The sequence below is a fragment of the Heterodontus francisci genome, chromosome 7, assembly GCF_036365525.1.
Source record: "Heterodontus francisci isolate sHetFra1 chromosome 7, sHetFra1.hap1, whole genome shotgun sequence".
NCBI lineage: Eukaryota > Metazoa > Chordata > Chondrichthyes > Heterodontiformes > Heterodontidae > Heterodontus > Heterodontus francisci.
In genome coordinates, this window is record NC_090377.1 from 11,333,154 (window position 1) to 11,360,373 (window position 27,220).

Genomic DNA, 27,220 nt, shown 5'->3' on the forward strand with positions numbered 1-27,220 from the left:
GAACATCCTTCCTGAATCTACCCTGTCAAGTCCTGTTAGAATTTTATAAGTTTCTATGAGATCCCCCCTCACTCTTCTGAACTCCAGTGAATATAATCCTAACGGACTCAATCTCTCCTCATATGTCAGTCCCGCCATCCCAGGAATCAGTCTGGTAAACCATCGCTGCACTCCCTCTATAGCAAGAACATCCTTCCTCAGATAAGGAGACCAAACTGCACACAATATTCCAGGTGTGGCCTCACCAAGGCCCTGTATAATTGCAGCAAGACATCCCTGCTCCTGTACTCGAATCCTCTCGCTATGAAGGCCAACATACCATTTGCCTTTTTTACCGCCTGTTGCACCTGCATGCTTACCTTCTCCTTATGTGGCACAGTGTTACATTTTGTTTGATAATCGCTCCTGTGAAGTGCCCTGGGAATGTTTAACTACATTAAAGGTGCTAGATAAATGCAGATTGTTGTTGTTGTTGGAGGCAAGTGTCCAGCATCGATCTGCAACAAATCATAGACTCTTACAGCACAGAGGTAGACCATTCAGCCCATCGTGCCTGTGCTGGCTCTTTGAAAGAGCTATCCAGTTAGTCCCACTCCCCCCTGTCCGTTCTGCAAAGCCCTGCAAATTTTAACTTTTCAAGTATTTATCCAATTCCCTTTTGAAAGTTACTATTGAATCTGCTTCCACCGCCCTTTCAGGCAGCGCATTCCAGATCACAACAACTCACTGTGTAAAAAAAAAAAAACATTCTCCTTCTCTTCCCCTCTGGTCCTTTTGCCTGTCACCTTAAATCTGTGTCCCTCTGGTTACCGACTCTCCTGCAGTGGAAACAGTTTCTGCCGATCCACTCTATTAAAATTCCTCATGATTATGCACACTTCTATCAAATCTCCTCTTAACCTTCAACAATCGCAGCTTCTCCAGTCACTCCACATTAACTGAACTCCCTCATCCCTGGTATCATTCCAGTAAATCTCCTCCGCACCCTCTCTAAGACCTTGACATCCTTCCTAAAGTGTGGTGATCAGAATTGGACACAATATTCCAGGTGAAGCCTGACGAGGCCAGTGATTTATAAAGGTTCAGCAATAATTTCTTTGCTTTTGTACTCTATTCCTCTTCATAAAGCCAAGGAATCCGTGCTTTTTTAGCAGCCTCCTCAACTTGTCCCGCCACCTTCAAAGATTTGTGTACATCCATCCCCAGTTCTCTCTGTTTCTGCACCCTGTTTAAAATCGGACCAATTAGTTTATTTTGCCTCACCTCATTCTTCCTACCAAAATATATCACTCTTCACTTCTCTGTGTTGAATTTCATCTGTCGTGTTTCTGCCCATTTCACCAGTCTGTCTATATCCTCCTGAAGTCTGTTACTATCCTCCTCACTGTTTACTACATGTACGAGTTTCGTACCAGCATACCATCTCCAAAGTTTGAAAGTATGTGGAACATCTCCGCTCAGTCTGAAAGCATGACCCCGAGCTTCCGGTTTCTTGCCATTTCAACACTCCCCCCTGCTCTCATGCTAATATTTCTGTCGTTGGCCTGCTCCAGTGTTCCAGTGAACATCAACTCAAGCTCGAGGAGCAACACCTGATCTTTCAATTAGGCACTCTACAGCCTTGTAGACTGAACATTGAGTTCAATAACTTCAGAGCATGACTGACCTTTTTTTCATATTTTATTTTTTAACCATGTGCCTGTTTTTCATGCAGTCAGAGCTTTTCATTATTTAGATATTTAGATTTAGAGATACAGCACTGAAACAGGCCCACCGAGTCTGTGCCGACCATCAACCACCCATTTATACTAATCCTACACTAATCCCATATTCCTACCACATCCCTCACCTGTCCCTATATTCCCCTACCACCTACCTATACTAGGGGCAATTTATAATGGCCAATTTACCTATCAACCTGCAAGTCTTTTGGCTGTGGGAGGAAACCAGAGCACCCGGAGGAAACCCACGCAGACACAGGGAGAACTTGCAAACTCCACACAGGCAGTGTGGAGAATTGAACCTGGGTCACTGGAGCTATGAGGCTGCGGTCCTAACTACTGCGCCATTGTGCCGCCCCAGCTATTCTGCTATTAACACTCTCTCTGGACTAATGCTTTGTCTTTCACCACAAGCATTAACACACTCTTTGCCTTTATCCCAGGACATCTCTCCTGCCCTCTGCCCTATCAAACACCTTCCCCTTTGTTCTCTCCCCAATGCCCTCCCCTTCACTTGTTTAAAACCTAATTCTTTTCTAAACTTTGCCAGTTCTGATGAAAGGTCACTGACCTGAAACGTTAATTCTGTCTTTCTCTCCACAGATTCTGCCAGACCTGCTGAGTATTTCCAGAACTTTTTGTTTTTATTTGAAATTATGCTGTGTGTACTCAAATCTAGATCATTAATATATTTCAAAATGAGCAGCCGTCCTAAGGCCGACCCTTGGGGAACACCACTGTACACTTCCCTCCTGTCTGAAAAACAACCGTTTATCACTACGCACTGCTTTCTGACTCACAGCTCATGTTGTATCCACGCTGTCTCTTTGATCCCACGGGCTTTAATGAAGTACTTTTGAAGTGCATAACTGCTGTATAAAACACGATGACAAATTTGCACATAGCATACTCCCAGAAACAGCAATGTGAACAGGTAACCTGTCTCAGTGATATTGATTGAGGGGGAAATATTGGCCAGAACACTAGGGAGAAACTCTTCTTTGAAATAATGCCATGGGATCTTTTAAATTTACCTGAGAGTGCAGACGGGGCCTTTGGTTTAATATCTCATCCAAAAGATGGCACCTCCGACAATGCAGCGTTCCTTCAGTACTGCACTGGAGAGTGTCCGCCTGCATTTTGTGCTCAAAGTCTCTGGAGTGGGACTTGAACCCACAACCTTCTGATTCAGAGGTGCCAGTGTTACCAGCTGAGCCACAGTGTAAAAGGAAGAAGAATACAGATCTAGGGCCAGAACACGTCAATGCCATTTTATCAATTCTAGCCGGTCATCAGACGGGTACAGCTTGCCAGTTTGAGCTCTGATCAGCAAGGCAACAGCTCAAGCAAATGGCACCAGATTGTCTGATATTGGCCGCTCAGGGTTAGGTCCAAGGAGTGAGTGAGTGCAACAAGCCTGGGTGCAGGTAACTTTCCTAATTTCAAAATAAAACTGCGTATCACAGCTCCCTTTAAAAGCTACTGTGGCCTTTTGGAAAGGAACCACTTAATTAGGAGCTATTGGACAGGCACTGACAAATCGAATGTGTGCTCAATGTCAAAAGGACAAGGGAACAAGCTCATGCTGATCTGTCGTTTGGGTTTGACATTGAGGTCCTGTCTGCATGTTCCTGTGATTCAGTCTAATCTGTTCATTGGCGATATTATTACAATATTCTGTCCCCAGTTTTAACTCAATTTCCCAGGCTTGGCATCATCAATTCAAGCGTTGCCCCTCACCTTTTACTGTTTCCCCCAACTCACTGTGGGCTCCTTCTATGTTTCTGCGAAAGGGTTAAATTATGAGGACAGGTCGCACAGACTAGGCTTGTATTCCCTCGAGTGTGGAAAATTAATGGATGATCGAATCGAGGTGTTTCAGATGATGAAAGGATTTGGTGGGGTAGTTAGAGAGAAGCTATTTCCTCTCGTGGTGGGGGGGGGGTGGGGGAGGAGTCCAGAACATGGGGCTGTTCTGGGGTGATGTACGGAAACACGTCTTCGCACAAAGGGTGGTGGAAATCTGGAACTCTCTCTCAAAATGCGGTTGACGCTGGCGGGGTTAATTGAAAATTTCAAAACAGAGATTGGTCGATTTATGTTGATAAGGGGATTAAGGGTTAAGGAACCAAGGTGGGGAGATGGAGTTGAGGTACAGATCAGCCATGATCTAATTGAATGGCGGAACAGCCTAGAGGGGCTGAATGGCCTCCTGCTGGTCAGATGTATCTCACTGCTTGAAGAAATAACTTGACGGTTTAAACAGTTGTCGCTCCCGATGACATAATGACCCATTATGACATTAGACTGGGTTAATGACATAATCAGTGACCTCAGTCAAGTTTGTGTGAGGTTAAGTAACCACACCCCATGTACAACAATATTGGGTTTCCCTCTCTGGGCTTGTTCGAATGACAGGCAAAAATATAAATAAAGGAAAGACATGTGGGCACATTACGCTTTGTCACACCTCTCCGATGTCCCAAAGAGTTTCACAGGCAATAGCTTAATGGTTGTGACACAGGAAAATGAGGCAGCCACTCGAAGGGAAGTTGAGATTGAAGATCCTATCACACCACCTTGAGGAAAATCAGGGAGCTCTCTCTGTCTCTCTCTGGTCAGGTTTTGACCAACATTCGTCCCTAACCCAACACCACCAAGAACAGAGTAGCTGGTCACTTATATCACTTGTTGTTTGTGGGATGGTTCTGTGCACAGGTTGGCTGCCATGTTTTGCCTACTTAACAGTGATTGCACTTCAAACGTAATTGATTGCGTATGGAATACTTTTGAGGCATCCTGAGGACGCAATGACCCCCTGAGTTTCCTCGGTATCCGTTGCACTGTTGTTGCACCGGAAAGTTACATCGCTCAACAGCAGAGGGAGGGAGTTGCACACACGTTTCCTGGGTAAGTTCATTTGTGTGTGAATTGATGTTAGTTCTGGAGTAATTGTGTTCTAAAAGGCGCAGTGAGCAGCTCCCTGAAAACTGCAGTCTTCATTGGGGCTCTTGGGGACAGACAGCCAGGGGAGGTTGCAGACTTTTCTTCTCAACCCCTTCATCCACTGGGATGTCTGTCATCCTCATTTGAAAACATACGAACATACAAAATTCACGGGCAGGAATGGACCAGGTAGTATTCGATCCGGCCCCACGCTACAATAGTTGGTATGTTTGTGACAGAACGTGACCTGGAGTGAGATGAGACTGTATTTCTGTGGGGTGTGCGGGGCTGGAGGGAGTCAAGACTCAAGTGAGCAAATCTAAGAAGAAAGTGGGTTGCAAAGTTGCCAGAACTCTGCAAGCAAAGATCGTCAACTCTACAAGGCCCTCACTCTTCTTACTTCTGCCTGAATCTGTGATGACCCCTGTTCTCTGTGGGTCTAAATTTCACCGTAGTGGCCTAAAAGCAGAAAATTCTTGGGCACAACAGTGCTGGGTCAATGGCATTCCTGGGCAAATGAACCTCGTGGAGATAGACTGGGCAAATCGCCAAAACGATAGAGGAAACCTGCGTCTAGCACGTCAATGGGCCGTAAGCAGGTTTAGGCACCAATATGTTGCACCACGGGCATTTGACACAATTATTGACTCAGCCATGGAGGTGGGGGCAATGAATCTGTCTATAATGTATAGCCAACCTAATGCCATCAAAACAGTCCGATTTAAAACACATTTCTTCCTATTTAGTGAGATACCTGGCATTGTTTTTGCCTCCATAAGTAGTCGATGTCTGCCCACAGACTTGATAAGATGCAGAGAATTCGGATAGATGTCTATCTGTCAGTGATCTTGATCTCTTTCTCTCTGTGCCCCCATCCCTCTCCCTCCTCTCTCCCCTTTATTCCCCCTCTCTCCCCTTTATTCCCCCTCTCTCTTCCTCACTCTCTCCTTCTCCCTCTGTCCCCTCTCCCTTTCTCCCTCTGCCCCCTCTCCCCCCACTTGCCCACTTCCCTCTTCCCCCTATTTGCCCCCTCTCCGTCTGGCCCCTCCCTCTCCCCCTGCACCAATCCCTCTTCCCCCCCCACCTCTGTCCCCCCTCTCTCTTTCTCCCCCTCCCTCTCTCCCCCTCTCTCTTTCTCACCCTCTCTCTGTCCCCTCTCTCCCTCTCTGTCCCCTCTCCCTCTCCTTCTCCCCCTCCCTCTCCCCCTCTCTCTTCCTCCCCCCTCTCCCTTGCTCTCCCATCCCCCTCTCTCTCCCGCCTCTCCCTATCTCTCCCACCCATTCCCTCTCTCTCTCTCTGCTGCCTCTCCCAACACCCCCACACCCCCCCGCCCCCCATGCACCAGGAGTTGAAACACATTGCCGCTCAGTGCCACTCCCAATACTCTGAGAGAAACAGGGTGTTTGGAGAGCTGAGAAAGTGGACTACCCGCCTATAAAAAAACCAGCTTGTTTAGTCTCAAAGCGGCCTTGCCTTTCCAGTTCTATCATTGGGTCCGGTGCATTATCCTATCTGTTCAGACATCACCAGGGAGCAACTGATTGACGGCTCCAGTCTTCCCAGTGAGTCCCGCCTCCCCCGTGCTCTGATTCGTCGGAGGTCCACGCACAGGCAAACCTTTTGATGGGCCGGCCAAATACGAAACTTTGGCGGGCTGTAGGATAGCCCGATGATCCCGATCCTTTGTAATTACTTTCACTCCTGATAATTATAAATGTCATGCTCTATGTTCTAAAACACGAGTTTAAAGGCTTGGAGGAAGACATTTAAAATTACCATGGACCTCAAAATGTTTACCACGGACACTGCCAACCCCTGGATATAAGTGTAATGCACTAAGCACGGGTTTTTATTTCAGTGCAATAATGGTGCTGAAGAGAGTGCTGAAGAGAGTGAGGAAACTCTCAGTTAATTGGGTTGGTGTCATGCGCTAAATGTGCATTTCCTCAATCCATTTTTAGTGCAATAATGGGGTAATAATTGGCTTAATATTTGGAGGTAGTGAGGAAATTTGGAGCTAATGGGGACAGTGACATAGTGGTAATGTTATGGGACTAGTAATCCAGAGGTCTGCACTAACGCTCTGGAGACATGAGTTCAAATCCCACCACAGGTGCTCCTTGAACCCTTCCTCTTTGACCAAGCCGAGGCATGAGAGAGGATGCAGAAAAGATTCATGAGAATGGTTCCAGGGATGAGGGAATTCAGTTATGTGGATAGATTGGAAAAGTTGGGCCTGTTCTCCTTAGAGAAGAGAAGGTTGAGAGGAGATTTGATGGAGGTGTTCAAAATCATGAGGGGCCCGGGCAGAGTAGATGGGGAGAAACTGTTCCCATTGGCGGAAGGATCGAGAACCAGAGGGCACTGATTTAAGGTGATTGGCAAAAGAAGCAACAGCGACATGAGGAAAAACTTTTTTTACGCAGCGAGTGGTTAGGATCTGGAACGCGCTGCCAGAGACTGTGGTGGAGGCAGATTCAATCGAGGCCTTCAAAAGAGATATGGATAGTTAGAACAATTTGCAGGGCTAAGGTGAAAGGCTGAGGAGTGGAACTAAGTGAGTTGCTGTTGCAGAGAGCCAGCATGGACAATGGGTCAAATGGCCTCTTTCTGTGCTGTAACCATTCTATGATCACCTGTTATCTCGTTATGTGGCTAGTGTCATATTTGTTTGATTGCACACCTGTGAAGTGCCGTGGGATGTTTTATTATGTTCAAGGTGCTAAATAAGTGCAAGTTGTTGACGAGCATGTGGAATTCACTGCCACATGGAGTGATTGAAGGAGATAGCATTGATACCTTTAAGAGGAGGCTTGTTGTGGGGAAAATAACCACTCTGGAGTCCACGGGATTAAAGTAAATAAAGGTTTATTCAAGCACGGTGCAAGGGAGAAGCTCTCTGGTTACCCAAACAGCTTCTCAGTGGAACAGAGTCTGTCGCACATATTTACAGAATACAATAACCATTCCTCATTTGTTCACACTATCCCGACACATTCCGGGTCTGCAGCTTGATCAATAACCTGGATTGTTTTGCCCCACAAACATTCTCCTGCTATCTCCTCCCAAACCTTGAAGCTGCCATCTTCCCTAGTTTACTGCTTGTATCATGTCCAGCCTTTCCCCTTATCTCTTTGATTAGTGAAGCAAGGACAGCATGTTTACACAGATGTGGAGGTGATTAAATAGAGTTGTACAGTTCCAGCATAGTGGTCAAGCAAGTATCCCATCATTCAGGCTAGATGCACACCGGAGGGAGAAGGGTTATGTGGCAGCATAGTGGGAAGAGGTAATGAGAGTGGAAGGAGGCTGGCGTGAATATAAACATCAGCATAGACCAGATGGGCCGAATGGCTTGCCATTCAAGCATTCAGATGCGAGATTGCACTGTTTACCATTGTCTCCCCGTTCCCCTTAGCCATGGCTCAGTGGGCAGCACTCTCACCCCTGAGTCATAGCATTGTGCATTCAACTCCCACAGCAGGGACTAGAGCAGGAAAATCTAGGTTGCCACTCCAGTGCAGTACTTTTGTATATGATGTTAAACCGAGGCACTATCTCTCCTCTCAGGTGGATGTGAAAGATCCCATGATGGTGGTGAGCTGCTTTCTTGAACCGCTGCAGTCCATGTGGTGTAGATACACCCACAGTGCTGTTAGGGAGGGAGTCCAGGATTTTGACCCAGTGATAATGAAGTAATGGTGATATAGTATAATGGCGACTCCTCTACCAATTAGAGTTCACTTGCCAACCAATCAGCACTCTCTTCTCATACAGTGTAAAGTTTTCCCTTACATTGATATCCTTGCGGTTTGTCCTGATGAGTGCAAGACGAAAAGCTTCGACAATATGTCTCTATTTTCAGCAATACTCTAGTTCCAGGTCAGGATGGTGTGTGATTTGGAGGGAAACTTGCAGGTGGTGGTGTTCCCAGTCCTCTGCTGCCCTTTCCCTTCTAAGTGGTAAAGGTCACGGGTTTGGAAGGTGCTGCCAAAGGAGCAATTCTACACACAAAGTGTGGAGAAAATCTGGAACTCCCTCCCCCAAAAAGCTGTTGAGGGCTGGGGATAAATAAAAAATGTCAAACCTGAAATTGATAGATTTTTGTTAGGTAAGGGGATTAAGGTACACTGAATCAAGATGGATAGGATGAAAACATAGAAAATTTATGGTACACAAGGAGACCATTCAGCCCATCATGTCTGTGCCATCCAGTAAAGAGTTAACCAGCCTAATCCCACTTTCCAGCTCTTGGTCCATAACCCTGTAGGTTATGGCACTTCAAGTGCAGATCTAAATGTTTTTTAAATGCAACAAGGGTTTCTGTCTCTACTACATTTTCAGGCAGTGAATTCCTGACCCCACCACACTCTGGGTGAAAACATTCTCCTCAACTCCCCTCTAATGCTTCCACCAAGTACTTTAAATCTCTGCCCCCTGCTTATTGACCTCTCTGCTAAGGGAAATAGGTCCTTCCTATATACTCTATCTAGGCCTCATAATTTTAAACACTTGAATTAAATCTACCCCCAGCCTCCTCTGTTCCAAAGAAAACAACCCCAGGCTCTCCAATTATTCCTCAAAGCTAAAATTCTCCATTCCTGGGAACATCCTTATAAATCTCCTCTGTACCCTCTCTAGTGCATTCACATCCTTCCTGTAATGTGGTGACCAGAACTGCACACAGTGCAGTAGCTGTGGCATAACTAGTGTTCTTAATAGAATAACCTCCCAGCTCTTGTATTCCATTCCTCGACTAATAAAGGGAAATATCTCATATGACCTTTTGACCACCTTATCTGCCTGTCCAGCCATCTTCAGTGATCTGTGGACTTGCAGTCCGAGGTCCCTCTGTTCCTCTACACTTCTCAGTATTCTACCATTTATTGTGTATTCCCTTGCATTGTTTGCCCTCCCCAAATGCATTACCTCACATTTCTCTGGACTGAAACGCCATTTGCCACTTTTCTGCCCACCTGACAAGTCCATTGATAGCTTCCTGCAATCTACAGCTTTCCTCCTCACTATGAACCACACAGCCAAACTTCTTAATCATACCCCCTACATTTAAGTCTACATCATTAATGTATACCACAAAAAACAAGGGACCCACTAAGCCCTGCGGAACCCCATTAGAAACAGCCGTCCAGTTGAACCATTACCCTTTGCTTCCTGCCTCTGAGCCAATTTTGGATCCAACTTGCCCCTTTCCCTTGGATCCCGCGAGCTTTTAATTTTCTGACCAGTCTGCATGTGGAATCTTATCAAAAGCTTTGCTAAAGTCCATAGAGATGACATCAAACATGCTACCCTCATCAACCCTCATGATTGTCTCCTCAAAAAACTCAATGGAGGTGGAGTTAAGGTATAAATTAGCCATGATCTAACTGAATGGTGGAACAAACTTGAAGGGCCGAATGGCCTCCTCCTATTACTCTGGCAAAGACATGGAGGATCTAGGTTAGGTACCAGCAGCTGAGGTACTGTTACGGTCATCAATGAGGATTGACAGCTTTGGCCACTGATACTGGAGAGAATGGAGTCTGACAATGGATAGAGAGACAATCTCCAACAACACCAGACGTCTTGACTTTGGACTGGACTGAGTTCAGGAGTAAGTGATGTGACCGTCTACAGGACCACGACATTATCCTACCGATTGGGGCAAATACTTTGTTGAACATTGCCGTTGCCAATGGTGACAAAGTAGGAAGACGTGTTCAAGACGATGCCAATTCCTTCACTAGTGTTTCAGGCACTGACCAATTATACATCGTGAGTAACTTCAATGAGCCTATTTTCAAACAGACCCACTAGCTTGACCTTATATAGAATTTACAGCACAGAACCAGGCCATTCGGTCTGACCACCACTACAACATTGCATTAGTATAGTGACTTTAACAAAGTAAAACATTCCAAGGCACTTAACCAATTCTCTGCCAGTGTTTATGCTCAAAACAAACCTCGTCGTGTCTTACTTCACTTTCCAGTATCCTTCCATTCTTTTCTCCCTCATATACTTATCTAGCTTCCCCTTATATGTATTTATCCTTTCTGTCTCAACCCCTCCCTGTGGTAGCGAGTTCCGTATTCTCCCCACTCTCTGGGTAAAGACGTTTCTCCTGAATTCCTATTGGATTTATTAGTGACTGTCTTATATTGATGGCCCCTAGTTTTGGTCTCCCGCACAAGTGGAAACATTCGCTACGTCGACCCTATCGAATCCCGTCATAATTTTAAGGACCTCTCTCTGGTCAGCCCTCAGCTTCTTTTTCCTAAAGAGTAGAGCTGCAGCCTGTTCAGTCTTTCCTGATCATTTTCATTGTGCTGGGTTGTTCAATAATCAATCAATACCCAGTCCTTCCTCTGGCTGCCAGCTTCAGAGGGATTGTCCACTTTGACAAAAACAACACCAGCTAGCAATTAACATAATATCCCAGGGTGCTTCACAGGAGCGATTATCAAACAAAATTCGACAACGAGCCACATAAGGAGATATTGGGATGTGTGACCAAAAGCTTGGTCAAAAAGGTAGGTTTTAAGGAATGTCTTAAAAGAGCCAAGTGATAGAGGCAGAGAGGTTTAGAGAGAGAATTCCCGAGCTTAGGGCCCAGGCAGCTGAAGGCATGGCTGCCAATGGTGGAGTAATGGAAATTGGGGATGCTCAAGAGGCCAGAATTAGAGGAGCGCAGAGATCTCGGAGGGTTGTAGGGCTGCAGGATAGTGAGATTTATGGCGGGGAGGAAGGGATGGGGAATGGAGGAGAGGCAGAGTCATGGAGGGATTTGAAACCAGGGATGAGAATTTTAATAAAAGCAGAATACTGCGGATGCTGGAAATCTGAAATAAAAACAAGAAATGCTGGAAATACTCGGCAGGTCTGGCAGCATCTGTGGAGAGAGAAGCAGAGTTAACGTTTCAGGTCAGTGACCCTTCATCAGAACTGGCAAAAAACTGAGAATTTTAATGGCTGACGAGGCTGGTGTCATCAGCAAGGAAAACAATGTCACTTTTTATGACATCAGTTGGGTCATTAATGAAGATGAAGAAACAGAGTGAGGACTAAGTGTACACCCCAGAGGGGATCTGACTAGAAAATGGGTCCCTGTTGACCCTCACCCAATGTTTACTTCTGAGGAAGTGACAGATCCCGTTCAACAGTCTGCCATACAGGAGGCAAGAAAGGGCTGAGGGCAAGATGGCAAATCCTGGCAAAGGTGCTAGAATACTCCAGGACTACTCCGCTGACAGTGCTGTCTATCAAGAGAGTCACTCTAGATCTCAAGGATGCGTTTGATGTTAACAAATTAATCCAAGCCAGGTTGGTGTAACTGCTGAGAGATTAGGATTTTGCAACTCTACATGTCCGTCAATGACTGGCATTGGCTTTTCCTTAAATGCCTGTTCTTTTCACGAGCATGGGACACAGTGACAGAATCAGGTGAACAAGTCTAGCTTTTGGGAACCTGACAAGCATCTTTTCAGAGAGTGCGAGAGATGTTTGAGCTTCTTGTGCACGGCTTACCCTTGGTCACTTGTAGAAAGTGCAGGAGCTAAACTTGGAGCTCAGGGAGATTCTCAACAACTGTCCTTATTCATAGAGGAAATCGAAGTCATTTCAACCTTCAAAGAAGGGCACGTCATGGAGGGGCTGATCACTGAATCATAACAAGTATTGAATGATACAACACAGAAGGTGGCCATTTGGCTGTTTCTGCATGTGTTGGCTCTTTGAAAGAGCTGTCCAGTTAATTCCCTGCTCTTTTCCCATAACCCCGCAATATTTCCTTTTCAAATATTTATCCAATTCCCTTCCGAAAGTGACTATTGAATCTGTTTCCACCACAGCTTTTAGGCAGCGTGTTCCAGATCACAACAACTCAGTACGTAAAAATTTCTCCTCATCTCCTCTTCCAGCTCCACCTACAGTCTGTGTCCCTCTGGTTACTGATCCTCCTGCCACTGGAAACAGTTTCTCCTTATTTACTCTATCAAAACCCTTTACCATTTTGAACATCTCAATTAAATCACCTCCTTAACCTTCTCTGCTCTAAGGAGAACAATCCCAGCTTCTCCAGTCTCTCCACATTAAATGAAATCCCTCATCCCTGGTATCATTCCAGTAGATCTCCTCCGCACCCTCTCCAAGGCCCTGACATCCTTCCTAAAGTGTGCTGCCCAGATTTGGATACAGTACACCAACAGAGGCCTAACCAGTGATTTATGAAAGTTTAACAGAGTTTGAGAGTTAAGGTCAAAAAGGAATAATGGCTAGCCGGACTGAGTTACAGGCTGGAACATAATCAAGAGGTTTGGGTGGTGTTTGCTTGTGTACTCCATGCTTCTATTTACAAAGCCAAGCATCCCGTTTGCTTATTTATCAGCCTTCTTAATTACCTCGCCACCTTCAAAGTTATGACAGGATTGTCACTTGGGTCTGTGAGATGTTCACAACATGTCCACTTGCAATGAGCCAAGTGCCCTGCCGAAACAACAGGGATTATGTCTGGAGAGAGCTGTATAGCACTTTAGTGAAGGGCTAATGATTACAGGTCTGTCACCAGGGATGTGAGCAATAGAATAAACTATCTAAATTTTTTTATATTCATTCATGGGATGTGAGCTTGACTGGCAAGGTCAGCATTTATTGCCCATCCCTAATTGCCCTTGAGAAGGTGGTGGTGAACTGCCTTCTTGAACCACTGCAGTCCTTGGGGTGTAGGCACAACCACAGTGCTGTTCAGAAGGGAGTTCCAGGATTTTTACCCAGCGACAGTGAAGGAACGGCGATATAGTTCCAACTCAGGATGGTGTGTGGCTTGGAGGGGAACTTGCAGGTGGTGATGTTCCCATGCATCTGCTGCCCTTGTCCTTCTAGTTGGTAGAGGTCGCAGGTTAGGAAGGTGCTGTTGAAAAACCCTTGGTGAGTTCAACGTAGGTATTAAGGAACAGTAGCTTACATGAGATTTTCTGACAGGGCTTCAGTACTGATATATGGAGCAGCAGATTTATGTCTGTCAGAGATTTTAATGTTTGAGAGTTAAAGGTTAAGAGTTATCGCAAAGAAGAATAACACCCAGGAGTGAGTTACAGACTGGAATCTAATCGAGGGGTTCGGAGTGGTTTATATAAAGAATAACAGATACCCGGGAGTGAATTACAGACTGGAATATAATCGAGGGGCTCGGGGAGTTTATATATAGAATAACAGATACCCAGGAGTGAGTTACAGACTGGAATATAATCGAGGGGCTCGGGGAGTTTATATATAGAATAACAGATACCCAGGAGTGAGTTACAGACTGGAATCTAATCGAGGGGTTCGGAGTGGTTTATATAAAGAATAACAGATACCCGGGAGTGAGTTACAGACTGGAATATAGTCGAGGGGCTCGGGGAGTTTATATAGAGAATAACAGATACCCGGGAGTGAGTTACAGACTGGAATATAATCGAGGGGCTCGGGGAGTTTATATAGAGAATAACAGATACCCGGGAGTGAGTTACAGACTGGAATATAGTCGAGGGGCTCGGGGAGTTTATATAGAGAATAACAGATACCCGGGAGTGAGTTACAGACTGGAATATAATCGAGGGGCTCGGGGAGTTTATATAGAGAATAACAGATACCCGGGAGTGAGTTACAGACTGGAATATAATCGAGGGGCTCGGGGAGTATATATATAGAATAACAGATACCCGGGAGTGAGTTACAGACTGGAATATAATCGAGGGGCTCGGAGAGTTTATATATAGAATAACAGATACCCGGGAGTGAGTTACAGACTGGAATATAATCGAGGGGCTCGGAGAGTTTATATATAGAATAACAGATACCCGGGAGTGAGTTACAGACTGGAATATAATCGAGGGGCTCGGAGAGTTTATATATAGAATAACAGATACCCGGGAGTGAGTTACAGACAGGAATCTAATCGAGGAGTTCAGGGGGTTTATATATAGAATAACAGATACCCGGGAGTGAGTTACAGATTGGAATCTAATCGAAGGGTTCGGGGGGGTTTATATATAGAATAACAGATACCCGGGAGTGAGTTACGGATTGGAATCTAATCGAAGGGTTCGGGGGGGTTTATATATAGAATAACAGATACCCGGGAGTGAGTTACAGACTGAAATCTAATCGAGGAGTTCGGGGGGTTTATATTTAGAATAACAGATACCCGGGAGTGAGTTACAGACTGAAATCTAATCGAGGAGTTCGGGGGGTTTATATTTAGAATAACAGATACCCGGGAGCGAGTTACAGGCTGGAAACTAATCGAGGGACTCAGGGGGGGTTTATATATAGAATAACAGATACCCGGGAGTGAGTTACAGACTGGAATCTAATCGAGGGGTTCGGGGGTTTATATATAGAATAACAGATACCCGGGATTGAGTTACAGACTGGAATCTAATCGAGGAGTTCTGGGGGTTTATCTATGGAATAATGCTTAAGGTGACCGCCTCCGTTCACCATCCGACCCCCCCACCACCCCCCATGCCCCTCTCAGCAATGCACTAAGGTGGGGTCCTTTCTGGGTCCGGCCAGCTTTTAGAATTAGGGATTTCCATCGCTGGTTGGACGCCTTTGTGGGATAATAACAGAGAATGCCGGAAGTACTCAACAGGGCTGGTAGCATTGTGGTGTGAGAAAGAATTAATGTTTAGCTCGATGACCTTTCATCAGAACTGGAAAAAGTCAGAGATGTAACAGGTTTTAAGCAAGTGCAGAGGCAGGAAAAGTGGGCGGGGGGGGGGGTGGGAAGAGTAAAAGGAAAGGTCTGTGATAGGGTGGAAGGCAGAAGAAATTGAATGACAAGAGGGCTGATGGTGCGAGGCAAAAACAGGTCACAAAATATCATGAAGAAGTAGATGGAGGCCAATTGACCATTGTCCTTCCGTCCAGAATGAAAAGAAACAGGTTCCAGAACATATCATTGGACTGGATTTTAGATGAATCTGAGGGTTTCCCCTCACCCTTAGCAACCTTGATCATCGTATCATCAGGTTTAGATTAGTAATGGAGAAGAGCAAGGAAGAATCTAAAGTAGAACTTCTAAATTGGAGGAGGGGGGATCTGGCCAGGGTAAAATGGTACCAGAGACTGTCAGGAAAATCTCAGGAGATGCTTCAGGTAGAGGCTAGGTACATTCCAATGAGGGAGAAAGATAAGGGAACCAATAACAGGGTTCCTTCGATAACAAAGGAGATGGAGGTTATGATGAAACAAAAAAAGAGGGTGTATGATGCATGTCAGCTGAATTCTTCAAGTGAGAACCCAGCCAAGTTAAGAGAGGAGGTAAAGAGGAAAATAGGTCTGGCAAAGAGAGAATGAGAATAGAATGGCAGTTAACATAAAAGAAAACCCAAAGAAATTCTACAGGCGTGTAAATATTAAGTGGGTAGTAAGAGGTGGAGCGGGTCCTATGAGGGACAGAGAAGATAATATATGCTTAGAGGCACAGGGAAAGGCTCTAGCTATATACTTTGAGTACTTTGTATCTGGTTTACTAAGGAAGAGGAATCTGACAAAATATCAATAGAAGCAGAGATGGTAGGGGTAATGGAAGGGGTGAAAATTGATAAGAAGGATGTACTGGAAAGGCTGGCCATGCTTAGAGCGGATAAGTCACCTGCTCCGGATGGCTTGCATCCCAGGTTGCTGAAGGCAAGTGGGGTGGAGATAGCAGAAGAGCTTGCCATAATCTTCCAATCTTCCCTGGATATGAGGGAGGTGCCAGAGGATTGCAGAGCGAAGACAGGATGTAAGGACATTCCTACTAACTACAGGCCAGTCAGTTTGGCATCAGTGGTGGGTAAGGTTTTAGAAACCATAATTAGGCAAAACAAATTGACAGGCACTTGGAGATTTTTGAGTTATATAAGGGCAGGCAGCATGGATTTGGCAGATCTTGATTAACTAATGTAATTGAATTTTTTTGATGAAGTAACAGAGAAGGTTGATGAAGGGAAAGCAATGGATGTTGTCTATATGGATTTTAAGAAAGCGTTCGACAAAGTACCACATAAAAGGTTGGTTAACAAAATTGAGGCTCATGGAATAGGAAGGTCCGTGTCCAGTTGGATAAAAAAATGGCTTGAGGACAGAAAACAGCGATTCATGGTAAATGATTGTTTTTCAGACTGGAGGATGGTAGACAGTGGTGTTCCCCAAGGGTCAGTGCTGGGACCACTGCTTTATTTGATATATATAAAAGACTTGGATATTGGAATACAGAGTAAAGTTTCAAAATTTGCCGATGATTTGAAACTTGGAGGTGTGGCAGTCAGTGAGGATGATACCAGTCAACTGCAACAGGACTTAGATAGGCTGGCAGAATGGGCAGACAAGTGGCTGATGGAATTTAATGCAGAAAAGTGTGAGGTGATGCATTTTGGCAGAAGGCATAGGGAGAGGTAATATAGAGTAAAAGGCACAGTTCTAAAGCATGTACAGGGACAGAGGGACCTCTGGGTTCATATACATCAATCTTTGAAGATGCTGGGACATATTGAGAGAGTGTTTAGCAAAGCATACGGGATTTTGGGCTTCATAAATAGAGGCTGAGTACAAAAGCAGGGAAGTTATGCTGAACCTTTATAAAGCTCTGGTTAGGCCCCAACTAGAGTATAGCATCCAGTTCTGGGCACCAGACTTTAGGAATGCTGTGAGGGTCCTCGAGAGGGTGCAGAGGAGATTAACCAGAATGTTTCCAGGAATGAGGGATTTTAGCTACAAGCTTAGGTTTGAGAAGCTGCAGTTGTTCTCCTTGGAGAAAAGGAGATTGAGGGGAGATTTGATAGAGGTGTATAAGATTCTGACAGGTTTAGATAAGGTAGACAAAGAAAAACTGTTCCTGTTAGCTGATGGTACAAAGACCAGGGGACACAGATTTAAGGTTTTGGGCAAGAGATGCAGGGGAAATATGAGGAAGAACTATTTTAGTAGTCGTTTGACAGTATGGAACTTGAGTATTGTTGAAAATAGAGACATGTTGTCGAAGCTTTGCGTCTTGCATTCATCAGGACAATCTGAAAGAATACCATGTAAGGCAAAACAACAACTTTATACTGTATGAGAAGAGAGTGCTGATTGGTTGGCTGGTGAACTCTGATTGGTAGATGCGTTGCCATGGAGAATGCACCAGTTTACAGTGACTGAAGAAGGTTAACTTCCAAGCTTTGTTTGAAATTTAAACCAGGCAGCTTGACTCTGATTGGCCAAGGCTTTACCCTGAGGAATGAACCAGTGAATAGCTGTCACTTATTTTTGTTTAGCTGAAACAGGCGCAATGTTTGTACATGTTCTTTCTGTCTGCAAAGAACAGGGTCCTATTGTATTAATATATGTAGCTTCCAGTATGTGCAAATGGGCCACTTTTTTATGTAGCGGGTGATGATGACCTGGGTGCTGGAAGTGGAGACGATGAATGATTTCAAAAGGAAGTTGGATAGGTACTTGAGGGAAATAAACTTGCAGGGGCTCAGGAATAAAGCGGGGAATGGGACTGACTGGATTGCTGTACAGAGAGCTGGCACGGACTCGATGGGCTGAATGGCTCCTTCTATGCCACAATGACTTGGTGAGTAAGAACAGGCTGTGAATTCAGGTCGTTAATACTCACTCGTCTGATGGGACTGTGCAGCAGAGCACGGTGACACTGCAGAGTACTGGCTGTATGAATTGCATGGTTGGGGAAAGCTGTTTTTTACCTGGCATGTGAACAAAGCGCTGGCACCACAACTTTAGATGTAGGAGGGGCGCCAGCGTATCTACAGAGCAGTGGCCGGAGTTTTACGGCCCTGCCAACAAGTGGGCTGGTGGCTGGGTGGGGGGCCATAAAATTCAGTGGGAGGCAAGGGGGAGGGGGCCGTTCCCCGACCACCTCCTGCCCCACTGCAATATTACGCGGAGTGGCAGCGGTGAGAAACAGTCCACCTGCCCTAGGCCCTGAAGTGGAAAATTAACTGGCATTTAAGGGCCTCTGCCCGTCGCCGCGGGTATTTTACCCACGGCAGCCGAATGGCACAAGCCTCAAGAACCCCACATGGTAAAACCTGGCGGCCTTCTTGCGGGCTGGAGGTTGGGGGGTGGGGGCCTCCTGATTGGGCACCCTGTGCCCCATGGAGGGCCGCCCCCGAAGCCCCACCTGCCCCCAATGCACAACACTTCCCCCACCCCCCTAACTGACCCCCCTTTCCTCGTGGGGGCCTGGCCAATTGTCCCTGACGAGGCCCTAAAAACTTACCTTGGTTCCGGGGCCATCCTTCATCTTGCTTACGATGGCTGGGTGTAGTCCCAGCAGTGACCACCGCTCCCAGTGGCGCCACTGGGACTAAGAGCTGCTGGCCCGCTGATTGGCCAGCAGCTCCAATAGGCGGGACTTCCTGCCTCAAGGAAGTGCAAGTCCCGCCCAAGACCAATGATGGGCCTGGGGACTGTAAAATCCCGGTCTGGCTCCCCAGGCTCGGCAGAGGCGGGCTCGCACAGGATGTTGCAGCCCAATTAAAAGTCCGGTCAGTGTGTTACACAGGGAGCTGTGTGTACTGAACAGGGCGATACACAGGGAGAGCTGTGTGTACTGAACAGTGTGTTACACAGGGAGAGCTGTGTGTACTGAACAGGGCGATACACAGGGAGAGCTGTGTGTACTGAACAGTGTGTTACACAGGGAGAGCTGTGTGTATTGAACAGGGCGTTACACAGTGAGCTGTGTGTACTGAACAGGGCGATACAGAGGGAGAGCTGTGTGTACTGAACAGGGCGTTACACAGGGAGCTGTGTGTACTGAACAGGGCATTACACAGTGAGCTGTGTGTACTGAACAGGGCGATACATAGGGAGAGCTGTGTGTACTGAACAGTGTGTTACACAGGGAGAGCTGTGTGTACTGAACAGGGCGATACACAGGGAGAGCTGTGTGTACTGAACAGGGCGTTACACAGGGAGCTATGTGTACTGAGCAGGGCGATATACAGGGAGCTGTGTGTACTGAACAGGGCATTACACAGTGAGCTGTGTGTACTGAACAGGGCGATACATAGGGAGAGCTGTGTGTACTGAACAGTGTGTTACACAGGGAGAGCTGTGTGTACTGAACAGGGCGATACACAGAGAGAGCTGTGTGTACTGAACAGTGTGTTACACAGGGAGAGCTGTGTGTACTGAACAGGGCGTTACACAGTGAGCTGTGTGTACTGAACAGGGCGATACACAGGGAGCTGTGTGTACTCAACAGTGTGTTACACAGGGAGAGCTGTGTGTACTGAACAGGGCGTTACACAGTGAGCTGTGTGTACTGAACAGGGCGATACACAGGGAGCTGTGTGTACTGAACAGAGCGATACACAGGGAGCTGTGTGTACTGAACAGAGTGTTACACAGGGAGAGCTGTGTGTACTGAACAGTGTGTTACACAGGGAGAGCTGTGTGTACTGAACAGGGCGTTACACAGTGAGCTGTGTGTACTGAACAGTGTGTTACACAGGGAGAGCTGTGTGTATTGAACAGTGTGTTACACAGGGAGCTGTGTGTACTGAACAGTGTGTTACACAGGGAGAGCTGTGTGTACTGAACAGGGCGTTACACAGGGAGAGCTGTGTGTACTGAACAGTGTGTTACACAGGGAAAGCTGTGTGTACTGAACAGTGTGTTACACAGGGAGAGCTGTGTGTACTGAACAGGGCGTTACACAGGGAGCTGTGTGTACTGAACAGTGTGTTACACAGGGAGAGCTGTGTGTACTGAACAGTGTGTTACACAGGGAGAGCTGTGTGTACTGAACAGGGCGATACACAGGGAGAGCTGTGTGTACTGAACAGTGTGTTACACAGGGAGAGCTGTGTGTACTGAACAGTGTGTTACACAGGGAGAGCTGTGTGTACTGAACAGGGCGATACACAGGGAGAGCTGTGTGTACTGAACAGTGTGTTACACAGGGAGAGCTGTGTGTACTGAACAGTGTGTTGCACAGGGAGAGCTGTGTGTACTGAACAGTGTGTTACACAGGGAGCTGTGTGTACTGAACAGTGTGTTACACAGGGAGAGCTGTGTGTACTGAACAGTGTGTTACACAGGGAGAGCTGTGTGCACTGAACAGGGCGTTACACAGGGAGAGCTGTGTGTACTGAACAGTGTGTTACACAGGGAGAGCTGTGTGTACTGAACAGTGTGTTACACAGGGAGAGCTGTGTGTACTGAACAGGGCGTTACACAGGGAGAGCTGTGTGTACTGAACAGTGTGTTACACAGGGAAAGCTGTGTGTACTGAACAGTGTGTTACACAGGGAGAGCTGTGTGTACTGAACAGGGCGTTACACAGGGAGAGCTGTGTGTACTGAACAGTGTGTTACACAGGGAGAGCTGTGTGTACTGAACAGTGTGTTACACAGGGAGAGCTGTGTGTACTGAACAGGGCGTTACACAGGGAGCTGTGTGTACTGAACAGTGTGTTACACAGGGAGCTGTGTGTACTGAACAGGGCGTTACACAGGGAGCTGTGTGTACTGAACAGTGTGTTACACAGGGAGCTGTGTGTACTGAACAGTGTGTTACACAGGGAGCTGTGTGTACTGAACAGTGTGTTACACAGGGAGCTGTGTGTACTGAACAGTGTGTTACACAGGGAGAGCTGTGTGTACTGAACAGGGCGTTACACAGGGAGAGCTGTGTGTACTGAACAGTGTGTTACACAGGGAGAGCTGTGTGTACTGAACAGGGCGTTACACAGGGAGAGCTGTGTGTACTGAACAGTGTGTTACACAGGGAGAGCTGTGTGTACTGAACGGTGTGTTAGGTTGCACATTGCTGACTTGCATGAATAAGTCGATGGGTTTAGATCATGAGGAGCCAGGGGATGTGAAGCATTAACACTGACTTGGAGCGGTTGGCAGACTGATCCCTCGAGCCTGCTCCACCATTCAATAAGATCGTGGCTGATCTATTCTTGGCCTCAACTCCCCTTTCCTGCCCGCTCCCAATGACGCTTGACTCACATTCAGATCAAAATTCTGTCTAACTCAGCCATGAGTATATTCGGTGACTCAGCTTCCACTGCTCTAAGTAAATAAATAAAACTTGTAATTATTTGCAAAAGAATAATGGATACATCGGAGTGAATTACAAACCGTAACTCACTCCCGGGTATCTGTTATTCTATATATAAACCACCCGAACCCCTCGATCAGATTCCAGTCTGCAACTCACTCCCGAGTATCTGTTATTCTATTTATAAACCCCCCAAACACCGCCATTAGATTCCAGTCCGTAACTCACTCAGAATCACAGAATAATACAGTGCAGAAGAGGCCCTTCGGCCCATCGAGTCTGCACCGATGCATTAAAACACCTGACCCGTCTACCTAATCCCATCTGCCAGCACTTGGCCCAAAGCTTGAATGTTATGACATGCCAAGTGCTCATCCAGGTACATTTCAAAGGATGTGAGGCAACCTGCCTCTACCACCCTCCCAGGCAGGGCATTCCAGACCGTCACCACCACTCCCGGGTATCTGTTATTCTATACATAAACCCCCCGAACCCCTCGATTAGATTCCAGCCTGTAACTCACTCCCAGGTATCTGTTATTCTATATATAAACCCCCTGAACCCCTCGATTAGATTCCAATCTGTAACTCACTCCCAGGTATCTGTTATTCTATATATAAACCCCCTGAACCCATCGATTAGATTCCAGTCTGCAACTCACTCCCGAGTATCTGTTATTCTATATATAAACCCCCCGAACCCTCGATTAGATTCCAATCTGTAACTCACTCCCAGGTATCTGTTATTCTATATATAAACCCCCCGAACCCTCGATTAGATTCCAGTCTGTAACTCACTCCCAGGTATCTGTTATTCTATATATAAACCCCAGAACCCCTCGATCAGATTCCAGTCTGTAACTCACTCCCGAGTATCTGTTATTCGATATATAAACCCCAGAACCCCTCGATCAGATTCCAGTCTGTAACTCACTCCTGGGTATCTGTTATTCTCTGTATAAACCCCCCGAACCCTTCGATTAGATTCCAGTCTGTAACTCACTCCCGGGTATCTGTTATTCAATATATAAATCCCCCGAACCCCTCGATTAGATTCCAGTCTGTAACTCACTCCTGGTATCTGTTATTCCATATATAAATCCCCCGAACCCCTCGATTAGATTCCAGTCTGTAACTCACTTCTGGATATCTGTTATTCTATATATAAACCCCCCGAACCCCTTGATTAGATTCCAGTCTGTAACTCACTCCTGGGTATCTGTTATTCTATATATAAACCCCCCGAACCCCTTGATTAGATTCCAGTCTGTAACTCACTCCTGGGTATCTGCTATTCTACATATAAACCCCCCGAACCCCTTGATTATATTCCAGTCTGTAACTCACTCCTGGGTATCTGTTATTCTATATATAAACCCCACCGAACCCTTTGATTAGATTCCAGTCTGTAACTCACTCCTGGGTATCTGTTATTCTATATATAAACCCCTCCGAACCCCTTGATTAGATTCCAGTCTGTAACTCACTTCTGGATATCTGTTATTCTATATATAAACCCCCCGAACCCCTTGATTAGAATCCAGTCTGTAACTCACTCCTGGGTATCTGTTATTCTATATGTAAACCCCCCCGAGCTCCTTGATTAGATTCCAGTCTGTAACTCACCCCCGGGTATCTGTTATTCTATATATAAACCTCCTGAACCCCTTGATTAGATTCCAGTCTGTAACTCACTCCTGGGTATCTGTTATTCTATATATAAACCCCCTGAACCCCTCGATTAGATTCCAGTCTGTAACTCACTCCTGGGTATCTGTTATTCTATATATAAACCCCACCGAACCCTTTGATTAGATTCCAGTCTGTAACTCACTCCTGGGTATCTGTTATTCTATATATAAACCCCCCGAACCCCTCGATTAGATTCCAGTCTGTAACTCACCCCTGGGTATCTGTTATTCTATATATAAACCTCCTGAACCCCTCGATTAGATTCCAGTCTGTAACTCACTCTCGGGTATCTGTTATTCTATATATAAACCTCCTGAACCCCTCGATTAGATTCCAGTCTGTAACTCACTCCCGGGTATCTGTTATTCTATATATAAACCCCCCGAACCCCTCGATTAGATTCCAGTCTGTAACTCACCCCCGGGTATCTGTTATTCTATATATAAACCCTCCGAACCCCTTGATTAGATTCCAGTCTGTAACTCACTCCCGGGTATCTGTTATTCTATATATAAACCCTCCGAACCCCTTGATTAGATTCCAGTCTGTAACTCACTCCCGGGTATCTGTTATTCTATATATAAACCCTCCGAACCCCTTGATTAGATTCCAGTCTGTAACTCACTCCCGGGTATCTGTTATTCTATATATAAACCCTCCGAACCCCTTGATTAGATTCCAGTCTGTAACTCACACCCGGGTATCTGTTATTCTATATATAAACCCTCCAAACCCCTTGATTAGATTCCAGTCTGTAACTCACTCCCGGGTATCTGTTATTCTATATATAAACCCCCCGAACCCCTTGATTAGATTCCAGTCTGTAACTCACTCCCGGGTATCTGTTATTCTATATATAAACCCTCCGAACTCCTTGATTAGATTCCAGTCTGTAACTCACTCCCGGGTATCTGTTATTCTATATATAAACCCTCCGAACCCATCGATTAGATTCCAGTCTGTAACTCACTCCCGGGTATCTGTTATTCTATATATAAACCCTCCGAACCCATCGATTAGATTCCAGTCTGTAACTCACTCTCGGGTATCTTATTCTGTATATAAACCCCCGAACCCCTTGATTATATTCCAGTCTGTAACTCATTCCCGGGTATCTGTTATTCTATATATAAACCCCTGAACACTTTGATTAGATTCCAGTCTGTAACTCACTCCTGTGCATTTATTATTCTTTTATGTAAACTCCAGTATTTGCCTGCATTCAGATCTGCTGAAAAGCCAAGTGACCTGAGTTCAATTACTCATTGCCAGTGACGAGAATCACTCCTTTCTTGCTTTAATTCGTTCCGCTCTCTAACAGACGTTTCAGTCCAATTCACTGCAGACGTACAGGTGTAGAGAGGAGGCACAGCAATCGTATTCAGGTTTATTCGTTTTCGGAGGTGCTTTATCAAAAAGTAGCATTAGTTTAAAACAACAATTTATTGTTCATTATGCCTCACTGTCAGCTCCTGTACATGTACAGTACACAGTGGGTAAAAGGGAATGATTCACTCAGTTTAATTGTCGGAGTGTTGAAGGAGTCAATTTGTTATTTACTTAATCAATCCAAATGTTGCCCTGAATTTAAGTCACTGTACCGTTAAGATGATCAGAATCATTTATTTTATGTGAAGGGCAATATTAACAGCACCATTTGCAATCTCCCACTTGCCTTCCCTACCCTTATTTCAGACCTAATGCCTTTTCCAATTTTTTGGAGTCTATCCACGTTGGCACAGAGAACTCAACGGATTGGGAGGTCCTTTCTGCCACCTGCTGTTTTAGCTGAAAAACTACAAGTGAAGTGATGGGTCTCATAATGCAGGGCACCATCGAGGGAGGCTGAGAAGAATAGGAAAGCAATTGGAAAGTGGATGGTGGAATTAAATGATGCCAGTCTTGTGTTGTAACAGTAGGAGGAAGGGGAGACTGAGGGAGAGAAGTACCTTGGAAATCTTGGAAAAGAATGAGTTAGACAAGGCGATCATAGTTGCATGCAGCAGAGAGGGAGACCATTTGGCCCATCGTGCCTGTGCCAGCTCTTTGAAAGAGCTATCCAATTAATCCCACTCCCCCTGCTCATTGCCCATAGTCCTGCAATTTTTTTCCATGCAGTGTGAATGAATGGGAATGGGTTTGATACATTGGGATTCTCTACAGCGGGAGCGAATGGGATGGGGTTTGATCCATTGGGATTGTGCACAATGGGTGTGAATGGGAAGTGATTTGATTCATTGGGATTGTGTCAAACGGGAGTGAATGGGAAGGGGTTTGGGTGCATTGGGATTCCGTACAATGGGAATGAATGGGAAGGGGTTTGATCCATTGGGATTCTGTACAGGGGGAGTGAATGGGAAGGGGTTTGGGTCCATTGGGATTCCGTACAATGGGAATGAATGGGAAGGGGTTTGATCCATTGGGATTCTGTACAGGGGGAGTGAATGGGAAGGGGTTTAATCTGTTGGGATTCTGTACAGTGGGAGTGAATGGGAAAGGGATTGATCCATTGAGATTCTGTATAGTGGGAGTGAATAGGAAGGGGTTTGAGTCCATTGGGATTCCGTACCATGGGAATGAATGGGAAGGGGTTTAATCCATTGGGATTCTGTACAATGGGAGTGAATAGGAAGAGGTTTGGATCCACTGGGATTCTGTACAGTGGGTGTGAATGAGAAAGGATTCGATCCATTGGGATTCTGTACATTGGGAGGGAATGGGAAAGGATTTGATCCATTGGGATTCTGTACAATGGGAGTGAATGGGAAGAGGTTTGGCCCATTAGGTTGGGTACAGTAGAATTAGATGTAGAGCAAAACTCCCTCTGCTCTGCCCTAAAGTGAACAAGAAGGGATGTATTTAATTCGGATTCCATGCGATGATTTACTGTGAAGCTTTTGGTCCATTGGGGGTTTGCATGGTGAACCCGTTAGGATCCTGGTAGTTGCTGGATTGTGACCATGCTTTCCCCGAACTGAAAAGCCCCACCTTAACCCATTCAACATCTCAACTGTGGAGGTCAACGTGATGTGTTAACTTGGGCGTGGGGAATTGAGAACACCATGGCAGGGGGCAGGAGGGAGGGACAGGGAGTTAAAAAAAGAAAGATTCACATTTATAGAACACATTTCGTGACTTTAGGACATTACAAATCTCTTCAGATTCAATGGGGTCTTTTGAAGAATAGTCACTGTTATAATGTAGGAAATCAGGCAGCCAGATTATGCACAGCAAGCTCCCACAATGAGATAAAAGATCAGATAATCTGTACTTGTGATGAGAGTTGAGGAATAAATATTGGCCAGAATATCAGGGATCCCCAAGAGGGCAGACGGGGCCTCGGTTTAAAATCTCATCTGCAAGACGACACCTCCAACAGTGCAGCACTCCCTCAGTACTGCACTGGGAGTGTCAGCCTAGATTTTTGTGCTCAAATCTCTGGGTGGACTTGAACCCAACCTTCTGACTCAGAGATGAGAGTGCTACCACTGAGGGGGTTAAAAAGACTGAATGCACACAAATCATGCCGATGCATACACTTAGGCAAAAGTTTTGATGTATCTAGAAGTTTCCCTACCCAACTTTCTACTTCGTCCACAGGCCATCGCTTTGAGGACAATCCTGGGGTTCGCAGGCATCTGGTCAAGAAACCATTGAGAAGTCAAATGAGTAAAGCTAGCGTGAAAATGCCCCCAACCAGCATGAAAAAGTATCGGCCCGACAGCAAACCTCATGAGGTATTCAACATCCTTCTACATCTTCACTCCCTCAGTGCTCAATTTATCATGAGACTTGCATTTATATAGC

At 45.8% G+C, this 27,220-nt stretch overlaps 1 protein-coding gene across 3 annotated transcripts in view; it reads left to right on the forward strand.

Annotated features, from left to right (window-relative positions):
* The window catches only part of LOC137371845 (anion exchange protein 3-like), a 562,339-nt gene that overhangs the window by 452,616 nt on the left and 82,503 nt on the right, over positions 1-27,220 (forward strand). For all 3 annotated transcript variants that reach the window (XM_068034785.1, XM_068034787.1, XM_068034786.1), the window contains one exon: positions 27,014-27,150. In XM_068034785.1, the coding sequence (XP_067890886.1) occupies positions 27,014-27,150 (137 nt within the window). The remainder of the gene's footprint in view (positions 1-27,013; positions 27,151-27,220) is intronic.